The 21,042-nt window shown below is 41.9% G+C and overlaps 1 protein-coding gene across 1 annotated transcript; it reads right to left on the bottom strand.

The window, feature by feature from the left end:
- Window positions 1-480: 480 nt before the first annotated feature.
- LOC117261399 (protocadherin Fat 4-like) lies at window positions 481-20,569 on the bottom strand. Its single transcript, XM_033633800.2, has 5 exons — window positions 18,248-20,569; window positions 14,265-16,466; window positions 10,178-12,379; window positions 4,556-6,757; window positions 481-2,253 (listed from the first exon to the last, which is right to left on the bottom strand). The coding sequence occupies exons 1-5, from the start codon at window positions 20,567-20,569 to the stop codon at window positions 481-483; spliced, it is 10,701 nt and encodes a 3,566-aa protein (XP_033489691.2).
- Between the last annotated feature and the right edge of the window lie 473 nt (window positions 20,570-21,042).

Genomic DNA, 21,042 nt, shown 5'->3' with positions numbered 1-21,042 from the left:
GATTAGATGTAAAGGCCGTTAAAACACCATCTGAAAGTCCATCAGTGTGGAGTAGGTCTCTATCACACACTGAAATGCAATCATTTATATGTCTAAAAAAAACTTTAATCGTGACACAGAGGCGACTTTTCAACTACAAAGTATTGAAATCCTGCCTACCGAGCAGTTGCCTTGATTTCAAAAACATGCGATTCAGAGATTGTTAGGAATTTGTATAAAATTAGAATCAGCCAGGGACTAGAAGTGTCAAACCCATGTATAATTGAAATTAGGCCAACTATATTATTGAATAAATCTATAAAGGGAAACAAAATACTTATCGACCATCCTACTCTTGTCATAAATATAGGTCTGAACCAAAAAACAGCATTCAATAGCCATATGACTGCAAGTGGATTAAATGATCCAATGCCCACGTAAGTATTTAAGCGTAAGGCAACTTAAAGTCATGGCGACAAAATCGAAAGATCACATCAACATTTAATGTTTGATACAGATATGTATGGGGCCTACCTCTGAAGACTCATCTGGCGTACCAAACGCTTCAGCAAAGTCCGATGGACTTTTCCTCAGAGTCTGGTCAGCAGGCAGTGTGTTGTCACTGTAAGATGACACGAACTTGAAGTCACTGGTTCTTGAACCTGTTGTCAGGTAGGCGTCATAATTGTAAGTGCTGCGTAAAGTTCCTGTGCCGTCAACATCTGCGTAATTAGGAGGGAGATAAGCGCTGGGAATGGCAACTGCTCCATCAAACAACAGCCTGGGCTTTCTCCTGCTACAAAACCTCACACCCAGGATGATGATGATGAAGGTCAGGAAAAACGTCGACACAGACACCAGCGCGATGATCAGATAAGACGTCAGTTTGGAATTCTTCTCATCGTAAGAAATGTCCTTCAGTTCTGGCACCTCAGCCAAGTTATCAGAAATCAGTAAATACATGGAACAGGTGGCAGACAGAGAGGGCTGTCCGTTATCTTTCACTGACACAATCAGGTTCTGTTTCATGCTGTCAGACTCGGAAATGTCCCGCTGTGTCCTGATCTCTCCGCTGTGGACACCAATAGTGAAAAGGCCCGGATCTGTGGATTTCACTATATCATACGACAGCCAGGCGTTCTGTCCGGCGTCCGCGTCCACCGCTATCACTTTGGACACCAGAGAGCCTCCGTGTGCAGCTTTGGGGACCAGCTCGGTCATGAAGGAGTTGCCCTCCGGCCCGGGGTACAGTATCTGAGGAGAGTTGTCATTCACATCCGATATGAACACACTGACGGTCACGTTGCTGCTCAGCGGAGGAGAACCGTTGTCTCTGCCCATCACGTGGACTTTAAAACTCCTCAACTGTTCATAATCAAACGACCTCACAGCGTGGATCACCCCCGTGTCTCCGTTAACAGACACATAGGACGACACCGGGGCACCGTTCACCTCACCGGGTAACAGAGAATATATCACTGTACCGTTTTGTCTCCAGTCGGGGTCTCGAGCACTAACGGAACATAAAGTGGAGCCAGGTTTGTTATTTTCACTCACATATGCGCTGTACGACTGTTCCTCAAACACAGGTGGGTTGTCGTTGATGTCTGCTACAGATAACTCAACACTTTTAGAGGAGGACAGAGGTGGAGAGCCCTCGTCACTGGCAGTGATTGTAATGTTGTAATCAGACACTACTTCACGGTCCAGTTTTCCTGTGGTCACCAGAGAATAATAGTTTTTAATAGAAGGAACCAACTTAAAAGGGGCGTTTTGCTGAATGGAGCAGCGGACCTGTCCATTGGTCTCAGAGTCTCTATCCTGCACGTTAATGATGCCCACCTCTGTACCAGGTGACACATTCTCAGGTACGGGATTAGCCAGTGATTTCATATATATAACGGGGGCGTTGTCATTAACATCAGTGATTTCAATCATCACTTTGGAATCTGATGAAAGTCCATAACCATCTTTAGCATCGATGTGCATTTCATATTTAGAATTACTCTCGAAATCAAGTGGTCCTATGACTCTTAACTCTCCAGTTTTACTGTTCAGTGAGAAAACCTTTTTAGCCCTTTCTGAGATGCGGCTAAACTCATATGTCACCTCCCCATTGACTCCCTGGTCTGCATCAGAAGCACTTACAGTGACAACTACAGTATCGAGGGCAGAGTTTTCAGGTAGACTGGCTTTGTAAACAGCTTGGTCAAACACTGGGGCGTTATCATTAGCATCCAGCACAGTCACGTGTATATTAGCAGTTCCTGATCTCTGTGGATTGCCACCATCAACAGCAATCATCACAAAATTTAAATCGTGTTCTTTTTCACGGTCTAGCTCTTTGTCTAACACCAACTCGACGTTCTTAGACCCGTCACTATCATCTCTGACAGACAAAACAAAATGTTCATTATTTTGTAAACTATATTGTTTTACTGTATTTTGTCCGATGTCAGCGTCGTGTGCTTCATTGAGACGATAACGAGCTCCTTTGAGGGCCAATTCGCTTATTTCCAATTTAACTGTATCCTTCGGGAAAACGGGTGAATTGTCGTTAACATCCTGGATAAGCAGTGAAATACGGTGCAGCTCCAAAGGGCCCTCCAGGACTAATTCGAATTTAAGCAAACATGAGACCTTCTCCCCACACAGCTCCTCTCTGTCGATCCTTTCCCTGATGACCAAATTTCCCGTTTTGAGATTAATATCGCAGTAGTGCTGATAGCTTTCCTCGGTGTCAATACGGGCTTTACGGATGGACAATTTCCCCACTTCCAGCCCGAGGTCCTTAGCGATATTTCCAACAATGGATCCGGGTCTCATCTCCTCCGCAACAGAATAGCTGAGGTCTGCAGTGGTGATGTAGACGACGGCAGCAAAGACGCAGAGAAAACTCAGCAACGATTTCCCTTTTTGGTCCATTATGTCTCCCGAAAGAAGACACAGACACGCAAATTCCTCTTGTTAGTCATAAAACTGAAACGTACGGGTAAAAATGAGGTACACCGCGTCTGCAACTATGGCAGCTCCTGTTTTAATGCTTGACTTATTCCTTTTGCAGTGGGTGGAGAAATGAACCTCCCCATATCTGTAGGTGAGGAGCGACGCCGTGAGTCTATTTGGAATATTACAAATCAACAACAACAAACCCAGCATAACTTGCCACAGTTGCTACCATGATAAACACTACAACATTGCATTTCACTCGTAAGACACAAATTAAAAGTATTATACTGGAGTGTTTTCGGGTTGGTGTAATAGGCGCATACAGAGAAAACCAACACCATTCAGCACCATGGAGAGCTCATGCACGGGGAGGAGTAGATCTAGTGCTTTCTGACATTTTATATTTCTGTTCCTAAAGTATAAATAACACGGACTGATCACTTAACAAAAAATATAACCTTGAACTTTCGTGTTAAGTGATAGGCTGTATTTTAACATTTTATAAACTGAACGTGCCCAACCATGTTTTAGATATAAACATCGCAAGGTCCACAAAATACTTGTGTCTTTTTTTCACATTTACTAAATCTTGATAGAAACGAAGTATTTTATATTCTATTTACATTATTCGGTGGTTAACAACAAATATGCAACTATGAAATCCGATAGGCAGTTGTGGTACTGAAGCAATATCTGAGGACCAGTCAATACGCGTAGTAACCTTGACATTTACACATACAGAGAAAAACTGTATCTTTCCATCAGTTAGGATGATCTAAATCGTGATCAAAGCCGACAGTCAATGTCACATTTGCAACAGTCGCTTTAAATGTAATAACATCTGTCACTTGAGCACAAATGCTTGTTCAGCTTGTTTGTATATATAAAATGACAAAATCAAACTTCAATTGTTGCAACTTTAAACTTTAAGTGGATGAAAATAATGAATTAGGGCACGTCCAAAAGCAAGTGGTAAATGCTATAGAAAGATTGCGGCCACAGATATGAAGTAAACATGGTTTTGTTTATACCCAGGTGAAGAAGACGTTGGGCGCCATGACGAATACTGGGCTGAATTAACTTGGAAAACATGAGATATAGATTTTGATATCGAGATTAGATGTAAAGGCCATTAAAACACCATCTGAAAGTCCATCAGTGTGGAGTAGGTCCCTATCACACACTGAAATGCAATCATTTATATGTCTAAAAAAACTTTAACCGTGACACAGAGGCGACTTTTCAACTACAAAGTATTGAAATCCTGCCTACCGAGCAGTTGCCTTGATTTCAAAAACATGCGATTCAGAGATTGTTAGGAATTTGTATAAAATTAGAATCAGCCGTGGACTAGAAGTGTCAAAGCAATGTATAATTGAAATTAGGCCAACTATATTATTGAATAAATCTATAAAGGGAAACAAAATACTTATCGACCATCCTACTCTTGTCATAAATATAGGTCTGAACCCAAAAACAGCATTCAAGAGCCATATGACTGCAAGTGGATTAAATGATCCAATGCCCACTTAAGTATTTAAACGTAAGGCAACTTAAAGTCATGGCGACAAAATCGAAAGATCACATCAACATCTAAATGTTTGATACAGATATGTATGGGGCCTACCTCTGGAGACTCATCTGGCGTACCAAACGCTTCAGCAAAGTCCGATGGACTTTTCCTCAGAGTCTGGTCAGCAGGCAGTGTGTTGTCACTGTAAGATGACACGAACTTAAAGTCACTGGTTCTTGAACCTGTTGTCAGGTAGGCGTCATAATTGTAAGTGCTGCGTAAAGTTCCTGTCCCGTCAACATCTGCGTAATTAGGAGGGAGATAAGCGCTGGGGATGGCAACTGCTCCATCAAACAACAGTCTGGGCTTTCTCCTGCGACAAAACCTCACACCCAGGATGATGATGATGAAGGTCAGGAAAAACGTCGACACAGACACCAGCGCGATGATCAGATAAGACGTCAGTTTGGAATTCTTCTCATCATAAGAAATGTCCTTCAGTTCTGGCACCTCAGCCAAGTTATCAGAAATCAGTAAATACATGGAACAGGTGGCAGACAGAGAGGGCTGTCCGTTATCTTTCACTGACACAATCAGGTTCTGTTTCATGCTGTCAGACTCGGAAATGTCCCGCTGTGTCCTGATCTCTCCGCTGTGGACACCAATAGTGAAAAGGCCCGGATCTGTGGATTTCACTATATCATACGACAGCCAGGCGTTCTGTCCGGAGTCCGCGTCCACCGCTATCACTTTGGACACCAGAGAGCCTCCGTGTGCAGCTTTGGGGACCAGCTCGGTCATGAAGGAGTTGCCCTCCGGCCCGGGGTACAGTATCTGAGGAGAGTTGTCATTCACATCCGATATGAACACACTGACGGTCACGTTGCTGCTCAGCGGAGGAGAACCGTTGTCTCTGCCCATCACGTGGACTTTAAAACTCCTCAACTGTTCATAATCAAACGACCTCACAGCGTGGATCACCCCCGTGTCTCCGTTAACAGACACATAGGACGACACCGGGGCACCGTTCACCTCACCGGGTAACAGAGAATAAATCACTGTACCGTTTTGTCTCCAGTCGGGGTCTCGAGCGCTAACGGAACATAAAGTGGAGCCAGGTTTGTTATTTTCACTCACATATGCGCTGTACGACTGTTCCTCAAACACAGGTGGGTTGTCGTTGATGTCTGCTACAGATAACTCAACACTTTTAGAGGAGGACAGAGGTGGAGAGCCCTCGTCACTGGCAGTGATTGTAATGTTGTAATCAGACACTACTTCACGGTCCAGTTGTCCTGTGGTCACCAGAGAATAATAGTTTTTAATAGAAGGAACCAACTTAAAAGGGGCGTTTTGCTGAATGGAGCAGCGGACCTGTCTGTTATTCTCAGAGTCTCTATCCTGCACGTTAATGATGCCCACCTCTGTACCAGGTGACACATTCTCAGGTACGGGATTAGCCAGTGATTTAAGGTAAATAACAGGGGCATTGTCATTGACATCAGTAACACCTATTACAACTTTAGCATAAGAGGTTAAACCTAAACCATCTTTAGCTTTCACGCTCATTTCAAAAGAACTCCTTTCTTCAAAGTCAATCACACCAGTTTTTCTGATTTCTCCAGTTGTAGGATTCATAGAGAAAACATTTACATCGTCATCAGATACGTGACCAAAGTCATACGTAACATTTCCACTGACTCCTTCATCTGCGTCAGTAGCACTTACAGTAATCACTATAGTATCTACAGGAGAGTTTTCAGGCAGACTGGCTTTATAAACGGCCTGACTGAACACTGGGGCGTTATCATTAGCATCCAGCACAGTGACGTGTATGACTACAGTACCTGATCTCTGAGGAGAGCCACCATCGAAAGCTGTCAGAAGCAAATTAATCTCTTTTCGTTTCTCTCTATCGAGTGTATTCTCTAGTACGAGTTCAACCTTGTTGCTGTCAACAGCGAGAATAAAGTTGTCGTTCTTTTCTAGGCTGTACCTTTGAACAGCATTTTGACCTATATCTGCGTCATGGGCCTCCTCGACAGAGAAGTGGTTACCCTTAAATGTTGACTCGCTTATTTCCATTTCAATCAAATTATCTTTGAACTGTGGCGAGTTGTCGTTCACATCTTGAATATGAAGACTTAGTCGATGAAGCTCCAGAGGATTTTCCAACACCAGATCAACCTTCACAACACACGACGGTTTCTTGCCACAAAGGCTCTCTCTGTCAATTCTCTCCGATGTGATCAAATCTCCAGTACTCAGATTAATATCACAGTACCTCTTACGAGTCCCCTCAAAATCCACACGGGCCTTTCGGGAAGATAATGTCCTCAGATCAAGACCGAGATCTTTAGCTATATTTCCAATAACAGACTCGTGTTTCATCTCTTCTGGAATAGAATAACTCAGGTCTCCATTAACGAGGTGAAGCGTTACAATAAAGGAAGCAAAGCGGAACATCGGGCCTAGTGCTGGAAATCCTTTGTCTCGCATCCTGACAAAAAATGCGTCGTCGGCTAGTAAAACTTACTGTCCACAGCGAAATAACGGATTAATCCAAAAAGCAGTCAGTAATCCAGCACTTGGCACCAGTGTCCAAAAGATATGTCCGAGGATTTAGCCGATTCCCTTGGAAAAATACAACTGATATCCATTCAGCACCAGTGGGTGGAGTGGTGTGTGATTATTTTCTGCAAGCCAACAGCGACACCACGAGTCGTTTATTTATCTTCAGTGTCATGTTAGGAAATATTCTTCACAAAACCTAAAATCACGCCACAGTAATCATCACTCATGTCCACACAGCCTGTGCAGTATATGTGGGGAAAAACATCAATGCAATGATAACATGCAAAGAAAAGGGACAAAATCGAATTGAATATGACCGTTTCATTTTGTCCTCAATATATTAACATAAAATACAACTTAAATGTCCCTAGTTAAGTTCAAAATGAAGAATTTCGGCTGCAGCACAACAGAAGTGCAAGGTACAGCACCATGGAGAGTGGCGGAAGAAATACTCAGTTTGCTGAAGGAAAAGTACAAATACCACAATTTAAAAATACTCCATTACAAGTTAAAGACCTGCATTTGAAAAAAATTACTTAAGTAGAAGCACAATAATACTATCAGCAAAATTAACTTAAAGTATCACAAGAAAACATATCCGTTCAGCAGCAAAAATGATATTTTAATGTCATTTTTAGATTGTTAATACTGAAGCATCAGTGTGTAAACATTATTTCACTGAAGCTGGCTGATCTGGATTTTGTTTTAATCTATATGCAGTTCTGCAGTTAAGTTCAGAGATGCCTATCTCGCGGGTTGATCCCTCAACATTGGTCACTAAATAAAGCAGTCTTGAAGTTATTGACAGGAAGGGAAAGCAGAGAAAGGTCTGTAACACAAGTTTTGTTTTTTGTTTGTTTGTCATTGTCGTCATTGTCGTTGTTCTGTTTTGTTCTGTTGTACTTTAGTCTAATCTTTAAATCTTTTCTATTAAATAACGGGCCATTTTACCTCTTTGAGCCTTGAATTATTTAAATAAATGCTTTAGACGGAGAATCTCTCTTTGGTTGAACTGCTTAAAACTCAGAGAAACATGTAATGTAACAAGGAGCTACAATAAAATGCTGCTTGATTTGTCATGAGTCAAAAGCCAAAAAGGTTGGGAACCACTGGTTTAATCTGTAAAAACGTCTTGCATTTTTAAAGGTTATCATATGTTCTTAAACTCTTACTCTGAAAACTAGTTACCAACTATAGCTGTCAGATGAGTGCAGTGGAGTAAACAGTGCAATATTTCCCTCTTAAACATAGTGGTGTCAGTGAAAACTAGCATAGAATGAAAACACTGAAGTAAAGTACAAGTCCCTCAACACTGTACTTAGGTACAGTGGTTGAATAGATTTGCTTAGTTACTGTCTGCTGTGGTCCATAGAAAATAAAGTGGCTCACGGCTGAATATTGGGATTTAACTTTTATTTAACTCACAAACATGTTAACGCACAGATTGTGTATGTCTGTGGAAAATAACGTACCTTAAACACAGACCACTCATTATTACTTGCTCAGCGTTGAGAATTGGGTATTGTTTACGAGTACAACTGAGCTCAATGACATTTGATTGTAACACTTAAGTGGCCCTAACAATGTAAACAATGGCTTTGTTTTGCTTTAACTTTGTCATAGATGGATTATACTGTTTTTTGGCTATACATGAACACATACTACTTAGCCTCTGACAAACAGGGCTAACTCACCTTTGGCCATCACACTGCAACATGCACTAACACTGTAAATGAACACTGACATAAAACTGAGGGTTAGCGCTCTAAGAAAATGACCTGAAGCCCCCAAGGAAATCTACAACAATCCAAAATGTACAAACATACAAGAATTAACATTTCACTAAATTACAGCTCAAAATACAGAAACTGAAAACGGACTGTTCTGTGAAGAATTTTGAGCTTTAAAAATATGTGTGTGTATAATTCTGAAGTTAAGTCATTGTTATCATCATCATCATCATTATCATAAACAATAACAATACAAATAATAATCCAAATCATTTTATTATTATCATTCATTGAGCCCATTAAAATATAACAGGGTGGCCAAAGGAAAATACACACCCACAGTTGCAGTTGAGCATGAGGAGTGTTACGTCAAGATTGGGACATAACGGTGTCACCAAAAGACCAGGATGCTGTATGTTAAACTTTATCTACTGTCCAGGGACAGTGTTGTGAGACTCCACACATTTCAGAAGGTTTTTGGTTTTAGTTTGCTAAAAAACAAAGATGGTCAAAATCAGTTGTGTGACAGTATTAAACTCTGAATAGGATGCAAACGAAGCATTTTAAGCAGTCTTATTACCCCCTGTTGACAAGGGAAAAACAAATATGGATCACAAAAACCGGAAATGATGGGCTCCATGTTTGTGAAGATAGAGTAGCAGAAATGTATGAACATCTGCTGACGCAATGTACAACACTGACTATGAAAAATGAACAAAAATATCCTTCACTGACAAAACAGTTCATGTCAAACTCCACAAAATACTGCATCGGAAGTCACAAACTAAACTGCTGAACAAAAAAAAAGGGAATACATAAATAGTGACAATAACAAGTTTGACATGTACCTGTAGTTATACCGTAGAAGAAGAAAGATGTGCAAAATAAATGACAAACAACAACCCAGACGTCTAAAAAGCACATCTCCACTTCTATCTTGTCAAATACCAACGCTACAATAAAATTTAAAAAAAACATGGATTGTTTGCTATGAAAACAACAAGGTAATTAATGAGAATAAATCTTAGGCACAAAAACAACCACTCAGAACAAGACATGTTTAATCATTCCCTCTAAAGTTGATCACTGAGAGAGAAGGTGATGAACTTTATTGTGCTTCAATCATTAAAGTTGCAGATTTTACTCGTCTGTGATTCTTTTAAATATGGTGGCAATAACTAAACCTTGGATAAGAATAAACAAAATCAGGAGTGACGAACTGCACCACGTTTAAAAACATCAACAAACAATTTATGTGCCCAAGTATCAACATATTTAAGAAGAGAGACCAAAACGCATTTAAGGACAAATACTGCACAATGAGCTGTAAATGCATCTAATGATGAACTGATGAATCTAAAAGAGGTGAGCGTATCAATATCAACGTCACACTTCCAGTCACAAATTGATCGGATTTGTTTGATGTTCCTACCTCAGGTGAAGCATCACAGTCTTCAAACGCATCAGCAAAGTCTGATGGACTTTTCCTCAGAGTCTGGTCAGCAGGCAGTGTGTTGTCATTGTAAGATGACACGAACTTAAAGTCACTGGTTCTTGAACCTGTTGTCAGGTAGGCGTCATAATTGTAAGTGCTGCGTAAAGTTCCTGTGCCGTCAACATCTGCGTAATTAGGAGGGAGATAAGCGCTGGGGATGGCAACTGCTCCATCAAACAACAGTCTGGGCTTTCTCCTGCGACAAAACCTCACACCCAGGATGATGATGATGAAGGTCAGGAAAAACGTCGACACAGACACCAGCGCGATGATCAGATAAGACGTCAGTTTGGAATTCTTCTCATCATAAGAAATGTCCTTCAGTTCTGGCACCTCAGCCAAGTTATCAGAAATCAGTAAATACATGGAACAGGTGGCAGACAGAGAGGGCTGTCCGTTATCTTTCACTGACACAATCAGGTTCTGTTTCATGCTGTCAGACTCGGAAATGTCCCGCTGTGTCCTGATCTCTCCGCTGTGGACACCAATAGTGAAAAGGCCCGGATCCGTGGATTTCACTATGTCATAGGACAGCCAGGCGTTCTGTCCGGAGTCCGCGTCCACCGCTATCACTTTGGACACCAGAGAGCCTCCGTGTGCAGCTCTGGGGACCAGCTCGGTCATGAAGGAGTTGCCCTCCGGCCCGGGGTACAGTATCTGAGGAGAATTGTCATTCACATCCGATATGAACACACTGACGGTCACGTTGCTGCTCAGCGGAGGAGAACCGTTGTCTCTGCCCATCACGTGGACTTTAAAGCTCCTCAACTGTTCATAATCAAACGACCTCACAGCGTGGATCACCCCCGTGTCTCCGTTAACAGACACATAGGACGACACCGGGGCACCGTTCACCTCACCGGGTAACAGAGAATAAATCACTGTACCGTTTTGTCTCCAGTCGGGGTCTCGAGCACTAACGGAACATAAAGTGGAGCCAGGTTTGTTATTTTCACTCACATATGCGCTGTACGACTGTTCCTCAAACACAGGTGGGTTGTCGTTGATGTCTGCTACAGATAACTCAACACTTTTAGAGGAGGACAGAGGTGGAGAGCCCTCGTCACTGGCAGTGATTGTAATGTTGTAATCAGACACTACTTCACGGTCCAGTTGTCCTGTGGTCACCAGAGAATAATAGTTTTTAATAGAAGGAACCAACTTAAAAGGGGCGTTTTGCTGAATGGAGCAGCGGACCTGTCTGTTATTCTCAGAGTCTCTATCCTGCACGTTAATGATGCCCACCTCTGTACCAGGAGATACATTCTCTGGTATAGGGTTAGTCAGTGATTTCAGATTAATCACTGGAGCATTATCATTCATATCAGTAACATCTATTATAACTTTGGCGTAAGAGGTTAGCCCCAACCCATCTTTGGCCTTTACTCTCATTTCAAAAGAACTACTTCCCTCAAAGTCAATCATACCTGTCACTCTGATCTCTCCCGTTTTAGAATCAATAGAAAACACATTTACATCATCATCGGATATGTGGCCAAAGTGGTACGTGATATCTCCATTCACTCCTTCATCTGCGTCAGTAGCACTAACAGTAATCACTAGAGTATCTACAGGAGAGTTTTCAGGCAGACTGGCTTTATAAACGGCCTGGCTGAACACTGGGGCGTTATCATTAGCATCCAGCACAGTGACGTGTATCACTACAGTACCTGATCTCTGAGGAGAGCCACCATCTAAAGCTGTCAGAAGCAAATTAATTTCGTTTCGCTTTTCTCGATCAAGTTTATTTTCCAGTACGAGCTCAACCTTGTTGCTGTCAACAGCGAGTATAAAGTTGTCGTTCTTTTGTAGGCTGTATCTTTGAACAGCATTTTGACCTATATCTGCGTCATGGGCCTCGTCGATGGAGAAGCGGTTACCCTTTTCAGCAGACTCCCGTATTTCCATTTCAATCAAATTGTCGTTAAACTGCGGCGTGTTGTCATTCACATCTTGAATATGAAGACTTAGTCGATGAAGCTCCAGAGGATTTTCTAACACCAGATCAACCACAACAACACACGACGGTTTCTTGCCACAAAGGCTTTCCCTATCAATTCTCTCCGATGTGATCAAATCTCCAGTACTCAGATTTATATCACAGTACCTCTTACGAGTCCCCTCAAAATCCACACGGGCCTTTCGGGAAGATAATGTCCTCAGATCAAGACCGAGATCTTTGGCTATATTTCCAATAACAGACTCGCGTTTCATCTCCTCTGGAATAGAATAACTCAGGTCTCCATTAACGAGGTGCAGCGTTACAATAAAGGAAGCAAAGCAGAAAATCGGACGAAGTGGTGAAAATCCTTTGTCTCCCATCCTGACACAAAAAGGAGTCCTCGGCTTGTACAATTTACACTTTCCAGTGCGAAACAACAGATGTCTAAAAACGCTTAAAAAAAATCCAACAATAGACAGCAATATGTACGATACTGGACGTTCAGAAAAGTAACTGTTTCTCCAGAAAATCTGCAGCTGATATCTTTGTAGCAGGAGTGGGTGGAGTGGTCAGAGCCTATTATCTGTCAGTCAACAGCGACACCATGAGTCACTTTTAATCTTCACACTAATATCTCATAAAATACTCTTCAACTAGTTTCAAACCACTTTATAGTTATTCACTCGCGTTCACATACACTGTGTGGTGAGCGTTTAATTTTCTTAAAATACAGACGCCAACAATTGTTTTTATTTGGCGCAGTTTTGGAGAGGTGCTGCTGACCCAGTACAGCTGGGCTAAATAAAATTTGGTGTGAAATGTTACCTTTGCTTCAGCTTTTAAAAAGTTATCAATATCAGCACACATGCTATAAATAAACAAATACTCCATCGGAATATCCAGAGGAAAAGACCAGCTTAACTTTGACTACAACACTTTAACATTTACTAACACGGTGGCATTTTACTGCGATTTAAGACTAGTTTGTTGTTCCATATTTGAAACAATAGACTGAAGCAGTCACATAAATTACAACAATCTGAAGTTTTTATTGCATATAAGTCAAATTATTATAATCATCAGTATAATTACAGAAACGCAGAAATCATGGCTGAGGAAAAGACGACATCTCAGTTTTCAGAGGTGCCCGAGAGCTTGAGAAATGTTTCAGCACCATGGACAGACACCTTCAGATTTGGCAGAGCTGATGTAACAAACATTGAAGCTATGTTGGTCTCCTGGTCAGTTTTTTTTTTTTTTACTATAAAAACGCTAGTTTGTGTCAGTTTCAGAAAATTATACACTGACTTAATGCCTAAACCGTTAGCATCCTACCCCTCGGCTGACTCAAAAGTAAGACTTTTGTTTATATCACTTGCTGATAAGCAACAGTCAATGGCACATGCTGATGACTGCAAAAAAACGTGTTTTGTAGCATATAATGCAAATGTAAAGACACAGGAGAGGTGGCGTAGAATATAATTCTATGACAGCGTCATTTATTACGACACTGTTATTGTTAAAAATGCTTTTGTGATGTTTGTTTGTCTCCCCACGAGGCCCAGGGTTGCGAATGTGATCAATCAAGTTGAAACAACATATTGGTCGCCAATGCATCATTCATAATAGCGCATTAGTCCTTCTTAAGAAAATCCACAAATATCAACTTAGTGAAACCAACGAAATGAATTACATATTAAGACGATGTTGTCAACGTATGATGTTCAAAAAGTATATTTCTTAGATATGATCCGAACAGGACCACCAAAAACCGATGGACATCTATGTCTTGACAGTAAGTATAAAAACTAAAAATCAAATTCTAAAAACGTTTCACAAATGCGCACTCAGTGAGGAGTCCCATGGTTTTACAGAACGACTGATGAAAATATGAAATCATTTTCTAACGTAATTTACAAAGTAAAACCCGACAAAAAGTTTGCAAGGAGTTAAATTCAGCAGCTATAAAAACACTTTAAGTAGAAAAACAAAACAACCGTCCAGAGGGAAATTAAAAACTATCAATAAACAAGCTAAAAATGCACTGTTGCCAAAGAAGTAGGTACTATGAGTGGTTCCTACCTCTGCAGAAGGCGAAAAGTCGTCGAAAGCATCAGCAAAGTCTGATGGACTTTTCCTCAGAGTCTGGTCAGCAGGCAGTGTGTTGTCATTGTAAGATGACACGAACTTAAAGTCACTGGTTCTTGAACCTGTTGTCAGGTAGGCGTCATAATTGTAAGTGCTGCGTAAAGTCCCTGTGCCGTCAACATCTGCGTAATTAGGAGGGAGATAAGCGCTGGGGATGGCAACTGCTCCATCAAACAACAGTCTGGGCTTTCTCCTGCGACAAAACCTCACACCCAGGATGATGATGATGAAGGTCAGGAAAAACGTCGACACAGACACCAGCGCGATGATCAGATAAGACGTCAGTTTGGAATTCTTCTCATCATAAGAAATGTCCTTCAGTTCTGGCACCTCAGCCAAGTTATCAGAAATCAGTAAATACATGGAACAGGTGGCAGACAGAGAGGGCTGTCCGTTATCTTTCACTGACACAATCAGGTTCTGTTTCATGCTGTCAGACTCGGAAATGTCCCGCTGTGTCCTGATCTCTCCGCTGTGGACACCAATAGTGAAAAGGCCCGGATCTGTGGATTTCACTATATCATACGACAGCCAGGCGTTCTGTCCGGAGTCCGCGTCCACCGCTATCACTTTGGACACCAGAGAGCCTCCGTGTGCAGCTTTGGGGACCAGCTCGGTCATGAAGGAGTTGCCCTCCGGCCCGGGGTACAGTATCTGAGGAGAGTTGTCATTCACATCCGATATGAACACACTGACGGTCACGTTGCTGCTCAAAGGAGGAGAACCGTTGTCTCTGCCCATCACGTGGACTTTAAAACTCCTCAACTGTTCATAATCAAACGACCTCACAGCGTGGATCACCCCCGTGTCTCCGTTAACAGACACATAGGACGACACCGGGGCACCGTTCACCTCACCGGGTAACAGAGAATATATCACTGTACCGTTTTGTCTCCAGTCGGGGTCTCGAGCACTAACGGAACATAAAGTGGAGCCAGGTTTGTTATTTTCACTCACATATGCGCTGTACGACTGTTCCTCAAACACAGGTGGGTTGTCGTTGATGTCTGCTACAGATAACTCAACACTTTTAGAGGAGGACAGAGGTGGAGAGCCCTCGTCACTGGCAGTGATTGTAATGTTGTAATCAGACACTACTTCACGGTCCAGTTGTCCTGTGGTCACCAGAGAATAATAGTTTTTAATAGAAGGAACCAATTTAAAAGGGGCGTTTTGCTGAATGGAGCAGCGGACCTGTCTGTTATTCTCAGAGTCTCTATCCTGCACGTTAATGATGCCCACCTCTGTACCAGGTGACACATTCTCAGGTATGGGGTTAGTCAGTGATTTCAGGTATATGACTGGAGCATTATCATTCATATCAGTAACATCTATTATAACTTTTGCGTAAGAGGTGAGTCCTAAACCATCTTTAGCTTGCACTCTCATTTCAAATGAACTGCTTTCCTCAAAGTCAATCAAACCAGTTGCTTTAATTTCTCCCAATTTAGGATCAATAGAAAATACATTTACATCATCATCAGAAACATGACCAAAGTGATAAGTCACATCTCCATTGACTCCTTCATCTGCGTCAGTAGCACTTACAGTAATCACTAAAGTATCTGGAGGAGAGTTTTCAGGCAGACTGGCTTTATAAACGGCCTGGCTGAACACTGGGGCGTTATCATTAGCATCCAGCACAGTGACGTGTATCACTACAGTACCTGATCTCTGAGGAGAGCCACCATCGAAAGCTGTCAGAAGCAAATTAATCTCTTTTTGTTTCTCTCGATCAAGTGTATTCTCAAGTACGAGTTCAACCTTGTTGCTGTCAACAGCGAGAATAAAGTTGTCGTTCTTTTCTAGGCTGTACCTTTGAACAGCATTTTGACCTATATCTGCGTCATGGGCCTCGTCGATGGAGAAGCGGTTACCCTTAAATGCTGACTCGCTTATTTCCATTTCAATCAAATTCTGTCTGAATTTTGGCGAGTTGTCGTTCACATCTTGAATATGAAGACTCAGTCGATGAAGCTCCAGAGGATTTTCCAACACCAGATCAACCACAACAACACACGACGGTTTCTTGCCACAAAGGCTTTCTCTGTCAATTCTCTCCGATGTGATCAAATCTCCAGTACTCAGATTAATATAACAGTACCGCTTACGAGTTCCTTCAACATCCACACGGGCCTTTCGGGAAGATAATGTCCTCAGATCAAGACCGAGATCTTTAGCTATATTTCCAATAACAGACTCGCGTTTCATCTCTTCTGGAATAGAATAACTCAGGTCTCCATTAACGAGATGCAGCGTTACAATAAAGGAAGCAAAGCAGAGGATCGGGCGAAGCGGTGGAAATCCTTTGTCTCCCATCCTGACACAAAAGGCGTGCTCGGCTTGTACAACTTATACTTCCCACTGCGAAATAATTAGAGCTATCCAAAAAGGCTCAGCAATTCAGCACTTCACTGCAACCTACGCAATGCAATATGTTCGGAAATGTAACCGTTTCTCAGAAAAATCTGCAGCAGATACTCTTTTACTAGTAATGGGTGGAATAGTGAGAGCCTGTTATCTGTAAGCCAACGGCGACACCATGAGTACCTTCTAATCTTTACACAAGTATGGCATAAAATATTACCCACAATGTCTAAAACCACATTAATACAATACCCACTCACGTTCAAATTATCTGTGTATGAGCGCTAAATCTTTGTTTATTTTCTGAAAACCCAACCGAGCCATTCATTATAACTGGCTCTGTTTTGTAGATGTGGGTGTTGCCGACCCCAGTTCAGCTGAGTTCAGTGACATTTCGTTTTAAATCTTTTCCTTAGTTTTCTAAAATACAGACAGGATATAGAGAAATGAATCTTACTATTTGAGCCCCCGAAAGAGAAGGCCAGGTACATTTTGTGTACGACACTGTAACATTAAATACCACTGTAACATATTAATTTGATATAGAACTGTGTTTTAGGATTTCATATTACGACAATGGGCTGAAATAATCACTGAAATAACAACGATCCGAAGTTCTCATTGCATAGAAATTAAATTATTATCATCAGAGGTATGATTACTAACATTCACACATCATGGCTGACAAGGAAAATGCGTCACCTCTTGAGCGCCCGAAGAGCGTTTCAGCACCGTGGACAGATACCTTTAGATTTTGCAGGGCTGGTGGCTAAAGGATATTGAATGCCGTGTTGTTCTCGTGGCGAGTTTTCTTAGAGTGCACTAATGTGAATGAAAAACGTTCTCACAAAAGAAAAAACCGACTTAGACTTTTACGTTAGACACCTACCCCTCGGCTGATTCAGCAATAAGAGCGTTCATGACATAATTTACTTATAAGTAACAGTAACACATGCTGAGGACTGCAAAAAATGGTCTGCAATGAAAAATGTACAAGACTCGCGAGAGCCTGCGCAAAGAGCTTGATTAAAATTTCAAACAATTCTGTGTCCGCGTCACTGAGAACTACACTTCCCTGGTTTGTTTATTTATTTATTTATTTATTTATTTATTTATTTTTGGAGGGGAATGGGATATATATTTTTTCCACTAGGCCCAATTTTTCGCCTGTGCTTGATGATGCTGAACGAACATTGTTTATAGAACTAAATTAGATGAAAAGGGATGACATTGAAATGACCACCAACATCTAAATGTTGATTAATGGTTGAAATACTGAGAGAAAAAAAAGTTTAAAATTAGACAGCAAGCCAGAAGTCCCATGGTCTTAAAAGACATCAAGCAAAAACATAAGATCATTTTACTAACGTAATTCACAAACTCAAGAGCAACCATGAAAAAACAAGTTTACCTCCATTATGGAAAAAATTTACCTCAGCAAATACACAATGACTTTTGTAGACATAACACACGAAGCAATCAGAAAGATTAAAATGAATCAATAAATAAGCCAAAAATGCACTGTTGCAAGTAGTTTGAATGGGTCCTACCTCGGTGGAAGGCTCTAAATCCTCGAACGGATCAGCAAAGTCTGATGGACTTTTCCTCAGAGTCTGGTCAGCAGGCAGTGTGTTGTCATTGTAAGATGACACGAACTTAAAGTCACTGGTTCTTGAACCTGTTGTCAGGTAGGCGTCATAATTGTAAGTGCTGGGTAAAGTTCCTGTGCCGTCAACATCTGCGTAATTAGGAGGGAGATAAGCGCTGGGGATGGCAACTGCTCCATCAAACAACAGTCTGGGCTTTCTCCTGCGACAAAACCTCACACCCAGGATGATGATGATGAAGGTCAGGAAAAACGTCGACACAGACACCAGCGCGATGATCAGATAAGACGTCAGTTTGGAATTCTTCTCATCATAAGAAATGTCCTTCAGTTCTGGCACCTCAGCCAAGTTATCAGAAATCAGTAAATACATGGAACAGGTGGCAGACAGAGAGGGCTGTCCGTTATCTTTCACTGACACAATCAGGTTCTGTTTCATGCTGTCAGACTCGGAAATGTCCCGCTGTGTCCTGATCTCTCCGCTGTGGACACCAATAGTGAAAAGGCCCGGATCTGTGGATTTCACTATATCATACGACAGCCAGGCGTTCTGTCCGGAGTCCGCGTCCACCGCTATCACTTTGGACACCAGAGAGCCTCCGTGTGCAGCTTTGGGGACCAGCTCGGTCATGAAGGAGTTGCCCTCCGGCCCGGGGTACAGTATCTGAGGAGAGTTGTCATTCACATCCGATATGAACACACTGACGGTCACGTTGCTGCTCAGCGGAGGAGAACCGTTGTCTCTGCCCATCACGTGGACTTTAAAGCTCCTCAACTGTTCATAATCAAACGACCTCACAGCGTGGATCACCCCCGTGTCTCCGTTAACAGACACATAGGACGACACCGGGGCACCGTTCACCTCACCGGGTAACAGTGAATAAATCACTGTACCGTTTTGTCTCCAGTCGGGGTCTCGAGCACTAACGGAACATAAAGTGGAGCCAGGTTTGTTATTTTCACTCACATATGCGCTGTACGACTGTTCCTCAAACATAGGTGGGTTGTCGTTGATGTCTGCTACAGATAACTCAACACTTTTAGAGGAGGACAGAGGTGGAGAGCCCTCGTCACTGGCAGTGATTGTAATGTTGTAATCAGACACTACTTCACGGTCCAGTTGTCCTGTGGTCACCAGAGAATAATAGTTTTTAATAGAAGGAACCAACTTAAAAGGGGCGTTTTGCTGAATGGAGCACCGGACCTGTCTGTTATTCTCAGAGTCGCTATCCTGCACGTTAATGATGCCCACCCCTGTACCAGGTGACACATTCTCAGGTATGGGGTTAGTCAGTGATTTCAGGTATATGACTGGAGCATTATCGTTTACATCAGTAACATCTATTAAAACTTTAGCATAAGAGGTTAAACCTAAACCATCTTTAGCTTCCACTCTCATCTCAAAAGAACTGCTTTCTTCAAAGTCAATCACTCCAGTTACTCTAATCTCTCCAGATTTAGGATCAATAGAAAACACATTTACATCATCGTCAGACACATGGCTAAAGTCATATGTCACATCTCCATTGACTCCTTCATCTGCGTCAGTAGCACTTACAGTAATCACTATGGTATCTGGAAGAGAGTTTTCAGGCAGACTGGCTTTATAAACGGCCTGGCTGAACACTGGGGCGTTATCATTAGCATCCAGCACAGTGACGTGTATCACTACAGTACCTGATCTCTGAGGAGAGCCACCATCTAAAGCTGTCAGAAGCAAATTAATCTCTTTTTGCTTTTCGCGATCAATTTTATTCTCTAGCACGAGTTCAACCTTGTTGCTGTCAACAGCGAGAATAAAGTTGTCGTTCTTTTGTAGGCTGTATCTTTGAACAGCATTTTGACCTATATCTGCGTCATGGGCCTCCTCGATAGAGAAACGGTTACCCTTTTCCGCAGACTCCCATACTTCCATTTCAATCAGTTGTTTTTTGAATTTCGGCGAGTTGTCATTCACATCTTGAATATGAAGACTTAGTCGATGAAGCTCCAGAGGATTTTCCAACACCAGATCAACCTTCACAACACACGACGGTTTCTTGCCACAAAGGCTTTCTCTGTCAATTCTCTCCGATGTGATCAAATCTCCAGTACTCAGATTAATATAACAGTACCGCTTACGAGTTCCTTCAACATCCACACGGGCCTTTCGGGAAGATAATGTCCTCAGATCAAGACCGAGATCTTTAGCTATATTTCCAATAACAGACTCGCGTTTCATCTCTTCTGGGATAGAATAACTCAGGTCTCCATTGACAAGGTGCATCGTTACAATAAAGGAAGCAAAGCAGAGGATCGGGCGAAGCGGTGGAAATCCTTTGTCTCCCATCCTGACACAAAAAGGCGTCCTCAGCTTGTCCAATTTATAACTCCCACTGCGAAACAATAAAAACCGTCTAAAAACACAAAATAATCCAACACCTCAGAGCAATGTACGAAATACAGCTTCTTCGGAAATATAACCATTTATCTGGAAAATCTGCAGCTGATATCCATATAGCAGTGGGTGGAGTAGTGACAGCGTTGCTTTCCGTCAGTAAACAGCGACACCACGTGTCACTTGCAATCTTCACACTACTATGCAAGAAATATTCGTCACAAAGTCTCACACGACATTAATATTATATTCACTTACTTTCAAATGTAGCTACTGTGCATGTGCGATAAATCATGAAATATGGTGTGGAATGTATTATCTTTGCTTTAGATTTCAAAATGTGTCTGTACATATAAGTAAGC

Source organism: Epinephelus lanceolatus, chromosome 7 (assembly GCF_041903045.1).
Source record: "Epinephelus lanceolatus isolate andai-2023 chromosome 7, ASM4190304v1, whole genome shotgun sequence".
In the NCBI taxonomy this organism is placed as follows: Eukaryota; Metazoa; Chordata; class Actinopteri; order Perciformes; family Serranidae; genus Epinephelus; species Epinephelus lanceolatus.
Note: the sequence above shows the minus strand (reverse complement) of the source record. Positions and strands in the feature narration are given on the sequence as shown.

Bases quoted from the DNA above. Each gene is read 5' to 3' on its own strand.
- LOC117261399 (XM_033633800.2), bottom strand. From the start codon at position 20,569: ATGCACCTTGTCAATGGAGACCTGAGTTATTCTATCCCAGAAGAGATG. The intron at 12,380-14,264 runs GTAGGAACCACT...TCTTCCCGAAAG, and splicing joins ACTTTTCGCCTTCTGCAGAG to GCCCGTGTGGATTTTGAGGG. The intron at 2,254-4,555 runs GTAGGCCCCATA...GGCAATCCACAG, and splicing joins CGCCAGATGAGTCTCCAGAG to AGATCAGGAACTGCTAATAT.